We start from the raw sequence: 16,195 nt of genomic DNA on the forward strand, positions 1-16,195 counted from the left end.
CACAAATGAACACCAGCAGCCTGCTGGATGGTTATGCGAGTTGTGCCGACACCTCTGGATAAAAAATAGCATTGTCAGGATATTTTGTGGGTCTGAGGTTCCCCTGTCAGATGTGGCTCTCACCCAGTGCCAGCCCCGGTGCAGGACCCTGCACTTGGTCTGTTGAACCTCGTGAGGTTCCCACGGACCCACTCCTGAGCTTGTCCATCTTCTAGCACATCTCCTTTCCCATCTGTCTCCAGTTTCCATGGGAACTGCCGAAGGACAGACACCTTCAGCAGCAAGGATTGGGATGCTGGGGAGCCTGCGGACGGCTGCAGCACATCCCCTGGGATAGGGAGGCTGTTCCCAAGGGGAACAGGATATCTCTGGGGTTGTACCCCTTTCCCCCAGCACCTTTAGGAGCCTGGGAATCTTGTCCCAGGGTGGATTTTCACTTTCCAACTCACAGCATGGCTGGGTTTAGGCACCACAGTGTCTGCAGCCTCTGTAGAGGCAGGATTGTCCCCTGGGGATGGGGACCTGAAGGAGCAGAGCTCTTCTCTGAGAGGTCCTGAAATGGAAACCCCATCACAGGAGGGCTGTAGAAACAGGGAAAAGGCTGTTCCCCTTCAAGAAAAAATATTTTGAGGGAGATAGAGGGGATTTTGGAGGAGATACCTCAAGGGAGAAACCCACTGTCCCTCTTTTGAGTGTCCCAATCCTTGTTTGTCACTCGCAGACACCAGGGACCTCGCAGCAGGGGCTATTCTGAGAGGGTTTGGGTGGGGTTTGCTTGGTGGAACCTTCTGCATCATTCTCAGCTGGCTGGATGCACGGCATGACAGGGCTCAGAGCTGTGCAGCCTCAGGATGCCTCAGGGATGGGATGGAAAGGCCCGTGTGGAGCAGGAGGGCACCCATCCAAAGCAGCTGGAGTGGAAAATTCAGGGATTTAAATTTCCTGCAGCCAGTTCCTTTCCCACCCTGATGCAGCCAGGGAGAAGAGCCAGGCTGTGATGGTGCTCACTGGCAAAACTACGCTAATAACTGGGAATTGACTTTTCTGGAAGCAAGCGTCCCTCCTTATTGAGTTGCCATATAGCTATTGAGTGCAACAGGATCAAGATCAATATTTAGCATAAGAAGCAATAAATCTTTCTGCTTGCTGAAACAGCAAGCAGGCATCAGTTGCCCATTTTGGGAAGTGCTTTAAGAGAAATATTTGGAAATTTGTATTTTTTCCCTTGTAATGAGTTCCAAGATGGGATGTCAGCATTGAGATCTGGAAGAGCCAGCATCCCAGGAGCCATCTGGGAGCAGTGGTATAAATATATCCTCGTAGGTTTGAGATAACAGCTTGGATTCAAGTACTCCAGAGCCTGTTAAAGGGCAGCCCTGTTCTTGTACATTATCCCACTGATTTTCAGTGCTCCAGCTCTGCGTTGTTGCTGAGTCTTACAGGCTTTGGGAGCTGGATTGACCTGGCACTACATCCCTGCTAGTCCCAGGCAGGGGGTTCACTGTGTCTCTCTGTGGTCACTCGGTCTTTGCCACTGGTAGGACAACTCAAGGAGGCTGTTCTTGCTCATTTGACCTTGGCAGCTCCTCCAGGGGCTGGCTCGAGGGTTTCTGCTGCCCTCGGCAGACTGGCAGGAGTCTGCCTTGATCAGCATTTAAATAGAGCTGAGCTGCTCCTGAACACTTTGCTTTACATTTTGCTTTACATAAACACTTTGCTTTAAATGGGCCTCCTCTCCTGCCACATAATTGCTCCTACAAGCTCAAGAGCTCCTTAGGCAGCTCTTGCCCGATTGCTGCGATCACAAGCTCTGTCCTGGACTTGTCCACGACATCGCTGTGCAACAATTCAAGTTGCTCTTGCCTTATGTAAAGCCCAGGAATAGGCACGTTAGATAACCACCTCTGGTAAAGAAAATAGCTTAAAACTGTCGTCTCCCAGTTATTTTAATTGAAGCCAGCTATGAATACAAGAGAATTGGGGATGGGGGAGGCTTTTCCTTTTGTGTAACTTTAAGCTGTTTGTTTATTTTCTGCAAGTTTAGGCATTGAGATGCATCGCGTGTCGCACTTCTCAATTTCACACTCTGCTTCTCACCCACCAGCTCTGTGCTGCAGCACTGTGTTGCCAGCACAAATTGAATCCCTTAAAAACAAACAGAAAAATTTGTTCAGCTCTTTGTTGTCTTTTTTTTTTTTTCCCAAAGACTCCCCATTCTCCTCACTGCTTCGGGTCCCAAATAACATCAGGGGACTTTGAAAAGAGCGGGGTCATATGGAGGCATGGGAAAGAAGCAGTTGGTTTGTTGTCAGATGAAGGTGGGATGGCTCTGGGCAGAGCTCTTACTGGTGAAGTTGGGGCAGCCAGGGAGAGTCCAAGTGTGCTGATGTCTGTTTGCTTTCCACCCCTCAGGATGCCCTGTTGGTCATTCTCAAGAGCCTGATGCCAGCATGTCTCTTCAACGTCATTGGGTTTGGATCCACCTTCAAGACCCTCTTTCCTGCCAGTCAGGCCTACTGTGAGGTGGGTGAGCCCACAGTCCATAGAATCACAGACTGGTTTGTGTGGGGAGGGATCTTACATGCCACAGGCAGGGACACCTTCCGCTATCCCAAGGTGCTCCAAGCCTGGTCCAGCCAGGCCTTGGGATAGGGATGGGACAGCCACAGCTTCTCTGGGCAACCTGTGCCAGGGCCTCACTACCCTTATAGTAAATAATTTCCTTTTAATACCAAATCTAAACCTGCCCTTTTTTAGCTTAAGGCTATTCCCCCTTGTCCTGTCACTCCAGGCCCTTGTCCAAAGTCCTTCTCCAGCTCTCTGGGAGCCCCTTTAGGCACTGCAAGTGGCTTTAAGTTCTCCCCAGAGCCTTCCCTTCTCCAGGATGAACAACCTCAACTCCCTCAGCCTCTCCTGTTGTGCTCCTCGGTGCTTGGAGGGTGCTGGTGCTGATGATTCCACTGCTCCTTTGGGCAGGAGAGCCTGGCCATCGCCTGCCAGAGCATCAGGAGGATCCAGGCTGATATGGGCAGCATCAACCTCTTATCCCCGCTGAAGTGGGTCATCCGCCAGCCCATCCACAGGGGACACCCCCGGCTGCTCTTCCTGCTGACAGCCGGGGCCATCAGCAACCCCGGGAAGGTTCTGGAGCTGCTGCGGGACCACTCCTGCTCCACCAGGTACGGGAGGCAGCCGGGCTCACCCCTGTGGGGCCAGAAACCTGGCACAGGCTGGGATGTGCCTCTCCTTGAGCACAGCTCCATCTCACAGACATCCCCACTTCAGAGACAGAGGCAGGAGAGATTGCTGCTATGAGCCATGGGAGAACCTCAAAGGGTTTGGAACGGATCCCAGAAGTTCAGATGCTTTTTAAACAATCAAAAGCAGGATAATTGAGCTGACAACTTCACAGCTCTCGGCTGATGCTTCCTGCTAGGAGAGATTGACACGCCAACAATCTTCCTTGCTTTTTTTAAAATTTTTTTTAAAGCACATCTGGGGCTGGCCCCAGCTGCTTCCAGGATGGGGCTCTGCAGAATTGAATATGCTGAAAGGGAGCAATGTAAAAAGCAGCTAATTTGTGCACAAGCTCCCAGCCTGGCTCCCCAGCTCTGATCACAGGCTGTTCTGGTTTCTCCTCTGCCTCTTTAAGGGGCACAAAACATGAGAAAAATGTATTCCTCTTCCATCTGTCAGATTTCGGGGCTTACCAGGGAAGCTGCTCTGTGGGTCTGTAACTGCACAGAGCTCTGATTGCTTCCCAGTGTAGAGGGCATCCCACCATCCCACCCCCTGCTCTTATGGAGCTGTAGGGGAGGGTTAAATGCAGTCAGAGCTGGAGCGTGGTCTCGGGTGACCCTGGAAGGGAGAGTCCTGGGCATGGCCATCTTAAAAGAAGATCAGAGCCTTATTTAAGAGGGGTATGAGGCTGGCTTAGGATTTGCTGCCAGCTGAGGATTAAAACCCACAAGAGAAAAGCCCCTTGTGCAGATGCAGTTTGCTGCTGAAGGTGCTTTCTCAGCAATCCACTGCCCTGCCCAAATGCCGTATCCCACCCATTCCCATCCTCCTGGCTTCCTGGTGCATCCATCCCCACCTACCACTGCCCTCCCTGCCTGGGCTCCAGCTCCGCTTCTAGCCTTCAACCCCAACCAAATCCTGATTCTCAGAGCTGGGAGTCGGGGGAGCAGCCTCAACTGGCTTGATCCTCCTTCCTTGAGAAAATGTTTTTTTCATTGCAAGCAGAGATAATTACTGGATATTTAGTGCTATTGACCACAACCAACAGGGGAAAGAGATGAATTGAGAGCAAAGCAGGTTGTTTGTGTTTGCAGAGGAGGGGAAGGCTGGAGGTCCTGCTGGGAACCCCTGAGTGTCACTGCTGAAGGCTGGTCTTCGGGGAAGGGGTTTGGGGTCTGCTGAGAGGAGGGGGCTGGGGGTTCATAGAGATCCTGGATGGTTTGGATTGGAAGGGACCTTAAAGCCCATCCCATTCCACCCCCCTGCGACAGGCAGGGGCTCCTTCCACCATCCCAGGCTGCTTCAAGCCCCGTCCAGCCTGGCCTTGGACACTTCCAGAAATCCAGGGGCAGCTACAGCTGCTCTGGGCACCCTGTGCCAGGGCCTGCCCACCCTCACAGGGAAGAATTTCTTCCCAACATCCCATGTAACCCTGCCCCTGTCATTCCCCCTGTCTTGCCGCTCCATGACCATGTCCAAAGTCCTTCTCCAGCTCTCCTGGAGCCCCTTTAGGCACTGGGATGTTCCCAGCTCTCCTGCCAGCCACCTAAAAGAGCAGCTGCTTTATTCCTCTGGACATAGCAGTGGGATAAAGCCTGAGGGAGTTTCTGCCTGAGGGAGTGTGTGAACTACATGGGGCTGGGGGGTGGTTTTTCCTCTGGATCCTGATTCTCCCTGTCCCTTTGCAGGTGCTACAGCTTCGGCATCGGGCCAAACGCCTGCAGGAGGCTGGTCCGGGGTCTGGCTGCCGTGTCCAGGGGCATCTCCGAGTTCCTGGCGGAGGGCGAGAGGCTCCAGCCCAAGGTACAGCCCCCATTCCCCAGGGGCCACCCCGTGGGGCTCTAACGATGCTCTGGTTCAGCGAGGGGGAGGCCACGGCTCCCAGCGGGTTCATTCCCCATCCTGGCCCTGCTTTCCCAACTCCCCCTCGCAGCAGGTGGGCGAGCGGGAGGGGATGAAGGAGCATCTCCATGTCCGGCCGTCGGAGGGAGAGGGAGGGTGTGCTTCCCTCCGCCTGGGGCTGGGGGGCCGCGATAGCCGCGATGCAGCAGCTCTGCCTTCAAAGGCAGCTCTGCCTCAGACACGGCGAGGGCAGAGGGACCGGCATCAAAGCAGCCAATTAGTTTTGAAGTCGGGCTCAGCCCTGGCATTGCTCAGGCGAGAAGGACTCGAGGTTGGAGCGGGAGGAATGCGTTGTGATGGCTTTGCTTATTAAGCCGACTTTAAAGCCTCTCCGTTCCCTCTCTCCCCATGAAGAGTAAAACCGTGTGCTTCAAATCCGGCGTAGGGGTGCCTCTGTCCCCTGGTGAACGCACGGAGCCCAGCCTGTCACCTGCTGCATGACTAAACCCAGAGAGAATTGGGTCTTTAGCGCCTAAATATCTCCAAAAAGCCAGCTCCTACCTTCTTGATCTCACAAGGAGGAGATGGGCAACTCCCCCCTCTGCAGGAACCTGGAGCACACAAAAACCTCTCTAAGACAGAACAGCATCAACATTTCTGATGTAAATTAAAAGCAAAGACAGCGAAGAGAGAGGTTTTTAATAAGAGCTATTAATAAGAGCTTTGCAGGCTGTGCAGCTCGATGCCTTCAGCAGTCTGAGGCGTCAATTAATGGCCTTATAAAACACAGCCTGGTGTGTCTTCCCGAGCCTGTGAAAAAGCAGGGAACAATAGGGAATATTTGAGCTCTTGTGCCTCTAAATCCGGTGTTCAGTTCCCTTGGCGTACAGGGAAGCTCATGTAGATGGCTCCCTGGGAGGTTTGTCCATGCGGTATTCACGAATATCGGTCTTCTCCACATGTGGAACTGGCAGAGCATTGCTGATCTCTGGCAGTGGCTTGTGCCAGCAATGAGCTGTTCCAAAAATATCAGTGTGTGAGTGCCAGGCTTGGGACAGGGGCTGGGTCTCAGACCAGTGAAGGCTGACAGCTTTTCCCGGGTGCTGGAGGGGAGCAGGGGATGCTGCCTCACATCAGAGCAAGATCCTTCTGGCCACAAGCTCCCACCTTGCTCTGGGCTCGCAGCATATGTGAGATCAGCCTGTGCTCCATCACTATCTGCTCTTGGGAAAAAATCATGGAATCATGGAGCCATTTAGGTTGGAAAAGACGTATAGGATTAACCCAGCTCTGCCAAGTATAAGTGTGCCAAGGAGATGGGGGTGCTGGGATGGGCATCAGAGTAGACTAAGAGGAAGCAGACTGTCAGGAGAGAGGGCAGGAATCAGCTGATGGGTTTGTTGGAGGGAATGTTCCCCTTCCCTGCGGCACATGGCACGTGCACCATGGCTCATCCCGTGTCCAGCTGGTGTTGAGCCTCTCCCCCCTGCCCTTTGCAGATGATCAGGTCACTGAAGAAGGCAATGGCGCCGGTCCTGAGTGATGTGTCTGTGGAGTGGGTCTTTCCTGAGAGCACTGAGGTCCTGGTGTCTCCTGTCAGCACCAGCTGCCTGTTCCCTGGTGACCGCCTGGTCAGCTACGGTGTCATCTGCGACACCTCCCTGTACCTCTCCAACCCCAGATCCGTGAGTCCGTGGGGCTGTCCCGGGAGGGGGGGGTGTTGGGGGTGTACAGAGGGTCTCTGCTCTGTGCGTGGTCAGGAGATGTCTCCTGCAATCCAACTCTGTCCTTAAGGGAGATGATGGGCAAGAGTTTGGGAGGAAATAGTGGATAAGGGTGCTGGTGCAGCCTGTCTCGGCTGGGAGCCGTGGACAGACATGGTGGTGGGACCTGTTCCCTCTCTGTGCTTCCCCCCAGGACAAGAGGCGGCGGTACAGCATGATGCATTCCCAGGAGTCGGGCAGCTCTGTTTTCTTTCACTCCCAGGAGGAGGGAGCAGGCTTGGAGGGCTGGAACCACACCAGAGACTCGGAGGGCTCCTGCCCCGCCGAGCGCTCCCCCGACCACCTGGGCTTGGGCAGAGATCCCGAGGGAGAGTCGGACACGGACACGGGTCAGAGTTTCCTCTGTACATGTGGGGGAGTGATGCCCCTGTCTCTCTAATCAAGCTCCTGTCACTGCTCCCCCAGTTTTTTTGCCTGATAAATACATGTCTTCAGCTGCAAAGAGCTGGGGGAGTTTGCAGGAGAGATGACAGATCTCCTGAGGCTTGAGCAAGTCTGTTTGGTTTGGATGTTTTATCCAAACCTGTCAGGAAATCAAGGGAAGCCCTGGTGAGCTGGGTTCCCTGGAGATTTTCAAAGCTGCTTTAGCTTTGGCCACATAATTATTTACAAGCTTCCCAAGCTGTGTAGGAGGAATGGAGTGAGCAAATGGGTAGCTCTGCTAGACCATCCCTGTACCTGCAAAGCAACTTCCCAGTTGAGAGGGGGGGAATGGATCCAAAGCCCAGTCCCCAGGGAGTCACTCCTCTCCACCATGGCTTGGCTGGTGTTTGTGTCAGCAGCATGTGGCATAAAGCAGCTGGTTGCACCCCGGAGCTGGGGAAACCTCTGTTACTCACAGGATGTTCTTCCCTTTTATTCCAAGCGGAGCTGTGCTGTGCATCCCCTCAAACTTGTCAAAAGCAATGAGAAATCATGTCTTTCCAAGACAAATTTTAGTCTTGCTCTGACAGGAGCGTGTCTGCACTAATTAAATTTCATTAGTAAATCCTTTGTCTTCTCCAGGGAGGTTTGGGGAAATGCAGTTAGGCTCTTTTTTTGGCTGAAAACTCCTCAGACAAAACCTTCCCAACCTGCTCTCTTGATATCCCCAGGAATTTTGAGTGTTCCTATTTCCTTTTGTGGTTTCGTTGCTTTGTTTAAAACTTTGCAGGGCTGAGTGTGGCCCCCTGAGCTTTGGCAGGACCCTGGGGAGGGCTCCCTGCCTCCCACCATGAGCCGAGGGGGGTGGTGCTGGCTGATCCTGCTCCGGAGTGGAGCCGATTCTCTCTCCCACCGTTCAGGAATGGACGTGAAGGCTCTGTCCAGGAGACGGGCATACAGCACCACCCAAATCTCTGACCACGAGCCTCGCAGGAAGGTGCCCACAGCCAGCGATCCTGGCACAGCCCTGGTGAAAAACCCCCTCCGGAAAACCCACCTGCAGGACCTGCAGCAGGTCAGCCCCGAGCCCTGGCAGGTGGATTTCCAGGTAGGTGATCCCCCGAGGGGTTTTGCCTGCAGATGGAAGCCAGCAAGGAGAAGCAGGAAAATATCAGGTGGATAAGAGCCTGAGGGAAAGAGCCTGACTCACACTAGTCCTAAAATATTGATATAGATAATAGATATAGATAATAGATACAGATAACAGATGTAGCTCTGCAGCACATCACAAACACTGGGGAAATGAGCCAAGCGGAGCAGAGTGCCATCACCATATCCCATAGCAGTCCCTCCCCATGGGTGCCTGCTTTTCCCTGCTCCTCTTCCCCTCAGTGGCCTGTGCTTCACCCTTGCTGCTCCTCTGGTCCTTCTTATCTCCCTACAATTTAGGATTCAAACTCTCCCCATGACTGTGGCACTTTTGTGCCTGGCAGGGAAAAGGAATTCAGTGCCAAAGCAGATTCCAAGCTGGATCCACAGCCTCATGCAGCCCTGGGATGAGACGTGAACCTGTGTGATGATACACCTGCTGAACAGGGTTATGTCCCCTGCCTGCAGCAGGTGGAATTGGGGCAGGTTTTTCTACTGATCCGTGGGAAGGATAGGGATAGTTCTCTGCCATCCTTGGCATCGCTGGGATGCTCTGCTCTGCAATCAGCATCTGCAGGGCTGGGAGGACCAGCAGCACTTATGTTCCCATGGAAACTTGGAGCGGGATGTTGGGGACTTTCATTTCCCCTCTGCTGTGGGTTAGAGATCACTGGGTGAGGGGTGGGAGGGGAGATGAGGGGGTAAAGGGGAAGCAGGGCCAGGGCTCCACAGGGAGGGATGAGACCTCTACCCTCAGGCTACAGCACTGGGGATGGTGAACAGCATCAATGACCAAGAACAAGCAGGTTTTAGGGGTCCTGGCAACATTCCCTGTATTGGGAAGGTCCCCAGAGCATCCTCCTGCCCTCGGCATGCAGGCAGGGGTGGAACTGACTCCCTCCTGGAGGGCAGTAAATGGTTAACAGCATGCATCCTGCTCTTAATTAAATGCAGCCTGGTTTTGCTATCCCTCCTGCTGCCAGGGCTCCCAGCAGCTCTCCCAGCTCCCAGTCCTGCTGCCAGGGCTTGACATTTTCAGGGATGTGAAGCCAAGCCCTCAGCTCATCTCCACACTTGCTGTGCTGGGAAGGAAAGGTCAGCGCCAGCCACGGGCAGCTTAAACCCCCAGCTCCATTCCCAGCTGGCTTCCTCTGGCTAGCAGGAGAGCTCGGGCAGGAGAAGAAGCGGGTTTGGAATGGAAAGGGTCTGGCAGGATATGTCAATATTAGCTTGGTAAATCGCTCCTGGAGCCACCTGGCTCCCAGTTTTGCTGGTCTCAGAACAACAGAAATTAGGTGGTGGTGGAGGTCATATCCGTGTCTGTCATCCAGAGCAAGTATCCTTCCATCTACCACTTTCTACCACCTCTGTTCTTTGCTGATGTTGTGCTAGGAATACAGAATCTGTCTGTTTTAGATGGATCTTCCCACAGCCCTGGGGACAGGGATGAAACCCAGACCTTGCAGAGGGGAGCATCTGTGTGGCACTAGAGGTGCTGAAGTGGGGGATTCATGTCTCCTGAAAGTGGAGAAACAGTCTCATAAAAAAAAAAGAAGAAGAAAAAAGATAAAAATTCCTTTCTCCCATCCCCTGCGCCTCTCTCCTTTCGTTACTAAGCAACTGGTCCTTGATCTTTCTGTCTCTCTTCTTTTCTTTGGTTCCCAAGTGAAGTCATTAAAATGTCTGGAGGGATGAAACTCATATTTCACCTTCTGCATGTCTGGGGAAGGAGCCCCTGGGGCCAGGGTCCCTTGGGGACATCCTGAGGTCTGGCGGAGGGCTTTGTCTGGGCACGGATCCCAGCTGGGGATGGGCAGAGGGAAGGGCCTGTGTGATTGCATCCCATGCGGGGGTCGGGCGGGGAGCAGACGGGATCAGAGGGCACACAGCAGGTCTGTGCAGAGAGTAGAACAGGATCAGAGGGCACAGAGCAGGTCCGTGCCATTGGCTGCAGCCGGATCCAGCCCAAGCATCTGCTCTGCTCACAGCCCCTCGCGGCCCCCCGGCATGGCTCTGCCACCAGGATCCGTGGTGCAGGCGCCCGGCGCCCAGCCCTGCTCCAGCGCAGCTGCGTGTCCTCCTGCCATGACGCCAACTCCCCGGCACCGCTGGACGGGCTGCAGGAAGCCCCGGCAAGGGGCTTGGAAGCAGCCGATGCCATCCCGAGCCTGCGCTCCTCGTCGGACAGCCGGAGCCCCGGGGATCTGGGTAACTGGGAGAGGGGGAGGCGTGGCCAGCCTTACCTGTCCGTGCTGGGGTTTGGTGGCATTGCGTCGCGCTCCGTGCCACCGTGTGAAAACTGGGAAAGATTAATTATGGTTTTGTGGTGGCAGTGGGGAATTCAGTTCCCGGGGAGGTGATTAATGATCTGCCTCTCCCCTCTCTGCAGAGTCTGCCCAGCATCCATCCCTCACCTTTGAGACAGAGACCTCCTCTGACTGGGAGCCCCAGGACCTGGATATCAGCACTGCCTGCGGCTCCCTGCACTCCCCCAGGACCCTCTGCAAGGCGGTGGTGAAGGGGCTGAGGAACAACGAGCCCGTGCAGTGGGAAGTCACCTTTGACATCTGCCCTCTGTTCCGGGAGCGGGGGAGCCAGGAGGATGGAGACACAGACCTGTGGAGTGAGACCTTCCACCACCTGGCAGCCAAGTCGCTCATCCAGGACTTGGAGCAGCTCGCCGAGAGGGAGTGTGAAATCGAGCATGGTAATGCACAGCTGGCTGCAGGCAGACCCTGCCCAGCCTCGCAAAGGCTTTCCAGCAATCTCAGCAGCCTCTGGGGTGAAAACAAGAGCTGCTGGTGGTGAAATATTAGGGAATGTCTCACACAGCTCCCAAATAACAGCCCCCTTCAGCTGCCTTGTGCTCTTCTGCTTCTGCAGCCTTGCTGCACATGAGCGTTCCCGAGCTCATGCTCCTTCCCACTCCTCAGGAGCAGGAGGTGGACTTGATGGTCCTTGAGGGTCCCTTCTGACTCAGTATGTTCCATGATTCCCTGGCTCCTCTGCTTCATGAACCAGGTAACACGGTTATTTTTAAGGAATTGGTCACCTGGAGCTGGGAGGTGGCATCAAACTCCAGCAGCAGCCACATCACTGCCCTGGGCCACACGTGTCCCTGAGCCGTGTCAGCCCTCTCCCCCATGAAGTGCATCTGGGCTTGTAAAATAAGAGCAGGAGTAGCAGAGTTTAGAGGGATACAGGGATACAGCCCCTGCTGGGCATGGATCCCCAAGCACGGAGGTGGGGCTGGGAGCTGAGTGCAAGGGGTGGGGGAGCCCAGGGGCCCACAGACTCTGACCCTGCTGTCCCTCCCGTGGCAGGGTCCGGGCGACAGTTCCAGCTCAGCGCTGTCCACACCAGCAAGGCCTGTAACGTCATCAGCAAGTACACGGCATTCGTGCCCGTGGACCTGAGCACCAACTCCTACCTGCCCACCCTGGTGCAGTACACCCACACAGGTAACGTGGCGCTGGCACAGGGGTGGAACCTTGTCCTGGCAGGGAAGGTGTCACTGGGAAACCTCTCTCAGAGCAAACCCTATGAAGCCACAGCCCAGTTTGGCACCAGACCTATACCCAAGGCCATGGCCAAGCAGTTGGTGGCAAGAACCTCTTCCTGTGGCCAGGGAAAAGGTCTCCTCTGAGGTCTGGATGCCCAGAGATGACCATAGAATCACATAATGTTTTGGGTTGGAAGCTTAAAGCTCATCCCATTCCACCTCCTGCCATGGGCAGGGACACCTTCCACTATCCCAGGTTGCCCCAAGCCCCGTCCAACCTGGCCTTGAACACTTCCAGGGATGGAGCAGCCACAGCTTCTCTGGGCACCCTGTGCCAGGGCTTCACCCCCCTCAAATCAAAGAATTTCTTTTCAATATCCCATGGAAACCTACCCTCTTCCAGTTTGAAGCCATTCCCCTTGTCCTGTCACTCCAGTTCCTGACCAAGCTCATTCTGTGGTTTCGTTGCCATCGTGCATGTGCCAGTCCCTCTCTAACACTGGCCATTCCCTTCTCTCGTACCAAGGGGCAACATCCAAGCAAGGCAACCAGAGGAAACAGAGGAGCTCAGGAAACAGAAGGCATCGTGGCTGTTCCCCTGGACGTCCTCAGTCAGCGTGTGGCCAGAATGGAGACCACGGATTTTACAGCATGAGTAAGATTCCTCGGGGTTTTATCTCCTTCCTGGTGTTAGAGATCTCAATGGTTTGGGACGTCTTCTGTGGTCTTTTAAAATTCTGCCTTCCCCTTTGCATACGGTGCTCACCAGACACATGTCAGGCTGGGGCTCATCTCCTTAAATGACGAGAAAGCTCCAGTTTCCCCCGAAACCCTGAAATCACAGCTCATGCTGCTGACAATGCTGGGAAGTTAATTGGCAGCCGTGCTGCGGATAACACGAAGGATGAAACGGGTGTAATTAGAGGCAGGGGGGATGTGAGACACTCGCTTGTCACCAAATCCTCTGCTAATGAAGACAAGTTGGATCGGACCTTGTCTGGCACTGTCAGAGCTGCAGCTGAATTAAAAGAGCCCCGAAGAGGCTCATTAACCCGATCGTGCCATGGGAGGGAAGGTGCTGGTTTTGGCTGGGTGCTGTTGCTGATGTGGTTCCTCGGTTGCAGATGCTGAGGAGAGCAGCCCCTCACCCTCCAGCACCCCGTCCTCCTCTGCCTGGGAGCGCTGCCGTGTCCCCGAAGGTAGGGAAAGAGCTGCTGGCTCTCGGTGCAGCTGCACCGAGTCCGTGGTTTGGGCTTCTGCTGAGTTTTGGGGAATTTAAAAAAAAAATATGACCTAAAATTAGGCTTGTGAGCACAGGGCCTGACTCATTCTGAGGTGCAAAGGATGGAGCCTATGTGGCTGTTGGTATAAATCTCTTCCAGAGAAGTGTGGGAATGTTATTATCCATGTAGGAAAAATGAGGCAAGGGGAGAGAAAGGGTTTTGCCACAGATTCAGCAGACAAACAAACCACCTCGTGTCCCAGGACCTTGACTCTGCTCCCTTTTGCTCCCCTGTAGCACCTTGTTTTACCCCCAGCACTGTGTTTCTCCCCAGGGCCACTCCAGAGCCTGTCAGCTTCCTCTGCACAAGCCCAAAAATCCATCGAGAGGCTCTTTGCTGCCAGGTAGGAGCCAGCTCGACCTTCCTCTGACCTCAGCACGTTTCACCTGCGTGGATCTGATGTGAACACAAGCCAGGGGGAGAGGAGGGACTGCAGGGATAGCGGCCAGAGCTGGGACCAAGCGCAGTGCCAGTGTCTGGGGAGCAGGGATGGTTTTGGAGGGGAGGGTGGGTGTCAGGATGAGCACAGAGGTCACGGACACCTTTTCATCCTCTCACAGGCTGACCCTTAATAAAACCAGGCTGCTGGTTCGAGCTGCCAAAGGCTTCATGAGTAAATCTCCAAGCAGAGGGAGCGAAGCCGGCTCCGAGGGCGACAATGAGAGCATGGGCTACCTTCCCCTGGTGAGCAGCTCCTCCCCGGGTCCTGTTGGGGTTGCGTGGTCACTGCAGGGGAGCAGAGGAGGATCCCCCCGAATCTTCCTCCTGCTGTCTCTGACAACCATGTCCAGTGACCTGCTCAGAGATGGAGAGCTGTTCTATCCATCCATGCCTTTTTCTTGAGCTACCCACAAGGGGTTGGTGTGCCAGAGCTTCCCTTTGTGCCTGCCATCCCTTGCAGGTGTCCCTGCAGCTGGCCTGCGGTGCCTTTCTCCTGAATTCAGCTTTCTGCGATGCCGTCAGCATCCCCATGGAGAAGCTGAAGTGGACATCACCCTTCGCCTGCCACCGCCTGTCCCTCAGCCCCTCTGGCTCCTACAGCACCAGGAGGAACAGTCCCTCCTCAGAGCACAAAACCCTGAACTCCAGCCAGCAGCTCCTGGTCCCCAGTGGGCAGGGGAAGGGTCCCAGCACTGGAGACATGGCTCGGGGAGCGGTGCTGGAGGACACCGGCCGCCTCCGGCACTTGTCGGGCAGCGCGGCCGAGAGCGTCTGCAGAGCCCTGAAAGCCGAGCAGGAACTGTCCCCCCCCGCCATCACCATCCGCCGCTTCTCCTCGCCGGCCGAGTGCCAGGCCCACAGCAGCCGGGGCTGGGACGCCGACGGCTCCCAGGTCCAGGCTTTGCTCTCCGACGTGGAGCTGCAGCAGCAGACGGAGCCCGAGGGGATGCTGTGGGCCACGGCCGTGGCCCTGGCCTGGCTGGAGCACAGCTCGGCTTCCTACTTCATCGAGTGGGAGCTGGTGGCTGCCAAAGCCAGCCTGTGGCTGAGCAGGCAGGACTTCCCAGAGGGATCCAGCCTGGCCACGGTGAAAGCTGCAGCCCAGCAGCTCTTTGTGCTGCTCCGTCACTGGGATGAAAACCTAGAGTTCAACCTGCTGTGCTACAACCCAGGCAGTGTGTAGAGAGGAGGAGGAGGGAGGCTTGGGCAGATTAGCGAGGGCACAGGAACAGGGATTCATTCTTAAGGAAATGCCTCCAAGGAGCTCAACTCCTCTGCTGCAGGGATGCGTGTGTTTATTAGAGCAAACCCTGCAAACAGAGCAGTCTGGGCAAAATCCTGCACTCAGCAGTCGTGATTTTGCCCTGGAAGGGAACCTTGCTGTGCCTGCAGTAGATGCTTTTTATTTTCAACTGGAGCAGCACTTCCAGTTACAGCAGTTCCCTCTGCTCCTGGTTTCTTCTGGTTCCCAGCCCAGTTTCCAGAGCAGACCTTGTGGCCTGCTCCACTTGCCCTGTCCTTGCTTAGATGCCTCTTCCCAGCCCTGAATCACTGCCAAGCCCCCGCTGCAGCCCCTCAGCCCCGAGTCCCGGCTTTCCTGGCTGGCTCCTGCCATCTCAGATGGCTTTCAGAGAAGACAAAGGTCTGACAGCATGCTCATCTCATGGATCAAAGGGAATGGGGGCTGGGAATGACCATGTGAAGAGCAGCCCTGCTGTGACAGCCAGGAGGATCGAGCCCAGCCATGAACAAGCCGGGCTGGTTGGAGGCTGGGACCAAACCCCACCACATCCACACGGTGCTAGGCTCCCTCAGCCCCTCTGCAATCCCAGAAGGAGTTGGTGAGATCCCTTGCAGCCAACGTGTGCCTTTGGAGCTTCACAGGCAGAGCCAGGGTGCCTGGGATTGAAGGATCAAGTGCCTACAGAGGGAGTTGTGCCACTGTCTCTGGCGTGGTTGCCATGCCTGTGGAGCCCATCTGGAACCCGCTGCCTTTCGCTCCCTCCCTTGGCATGTAGCAGCCTTGCCCTGTCCCAGCAGGCTTCTGTCTCGTGTCTGTGTGTCTGGGGGTGAGACAGGAGGGAAACCAGTGCTGGGGACCACGAGCACCCCTCCGGTCTCTGCTCTGGGGTCACCCCTCCAAGGTCCCCAGGACCATGAGCATCCTTCTGGTCTCTACTCTCAGTGTTGCCTCTCCGGGGTCCCCAGGATCATCCCTCTGGTCTTTGCTCTGGTTTCACCTCTCTCAGGTCTCCAGGAGCTTCCCTGTGGTCTCTGCTCTCAGTGTCAGCTCTCCAGGTTCTGCAGAACCTCGAGTAACCCTCCCGTCTCTGCTTTGATGTCACCTCTCGGAGGTCCCCAGAACTGTGGGTATCCCTCTGGTCTTTGATCTGGTGCCACCTCCCCAGAGTCCCCAGGAGCACAAACATCCCCCTGGTCTCTGCTCTGGTGTCACCTCTCCGGGTCCCCAGTGTGGCAATGCTCGGTGGTGCTGCAGGTGCTGCAGGTTTGCTGGCCGGGTGCCTCGGCACAGTCGTGTTCTCTGTTGTTGCAGAAGCGTTGTTGTCCCAGTAAATCACAGCCTGCTCTAC

At 55.3% G+C, this 16,195-nt stretch overlaps 1 protein-coding gene across 3 annotated transcripts in view; it reads left to right on the forward strand.

Moving 5' to 3' along the window:
- Nucleotides 1–16,195, forward strand: part of VWA5B1 (von Willebrand factor A domain containing 5B1) — a 30,048-nt gene extending 13,853 nt beyond the window's left edge. For all 3 annotated transcript variants that reach the window (XM_032131519.1, XM_032131522.1, XM_032131520.1), the window contains 14 exons: nucleotides 2,413–2,523; nucleotides 2,977–3,179; nucleotides 4,929–5,043; nucleotides 6,582–6,767; nucleotides 7,000–7,195; nucleotides 8,150–8,337; nucleotides 10,367–10,586; nucleotides 10,768–11,085; nucleotides 11,702–11,839; nucleotides 12,407–12,535; nucleotides 13,005–13,079; nucleotides 13,437–13,506; nucleotides 13,724–13,847; nucleotides 14,065–16,195. In XM_032131519.1, coding sequence (XP_031987410.1) covers nucleotides 2,413–2,523; nucleotides 2,977–3,179; nucleotides 4,929–5,043; nucleotides 6,582–6,767; nucleotides 7,000–7,195; nucleotides 8,150–8,337; nucleotides 10,367–10,586; nucleotides 10,768–11,085; nucleotides 11,702–11,839; nucleotides 12,407–12,535; nucleotides 13,005–13,079; nucleotides 13,437–13,506; nucleotides 13,724–13,847; nucleotides 14,065–14,787 — 2,796 coding nt within the window. In that variant the 3' untranslated portion in view covers nucleotides 14,788–16,195. The remainder of the gene's footprint in view (nucleotides 1–2,412; nucleotides 2,524–2,976; nucleotides 3,180–4,928; nucleotides 5,044–6,581; nucleotides 6,768–6,999; nucleotides 7,196–8,149; nucleotides 8,338–10,366; nucleotides 10,587–10,767; nucleotides 11,086–11,701; nucleotides 11,840–12,406; nucleotides 12,536–13,004; nucleotides 13,080–13,436; nucleotides 13,507–13,723; nucleotides 13,848–14,064) is intronic.

The sequence above is a fragment of the Corvus moneduloides genome, chromosome 22, assembly GCF_009650955.1.
Source record: "Corvus moneduloides isolate bCorMon1 chromosome 22, bCorMon1.pri, whole genome shotgun sequence".
Classification (NCBI taxonomy): domain Eukaryota; kingdom Metazoa; phylum Chordata; class Aves; order Passeriformes; family Corvidae; genus Corvus; species Corvus moneduloides.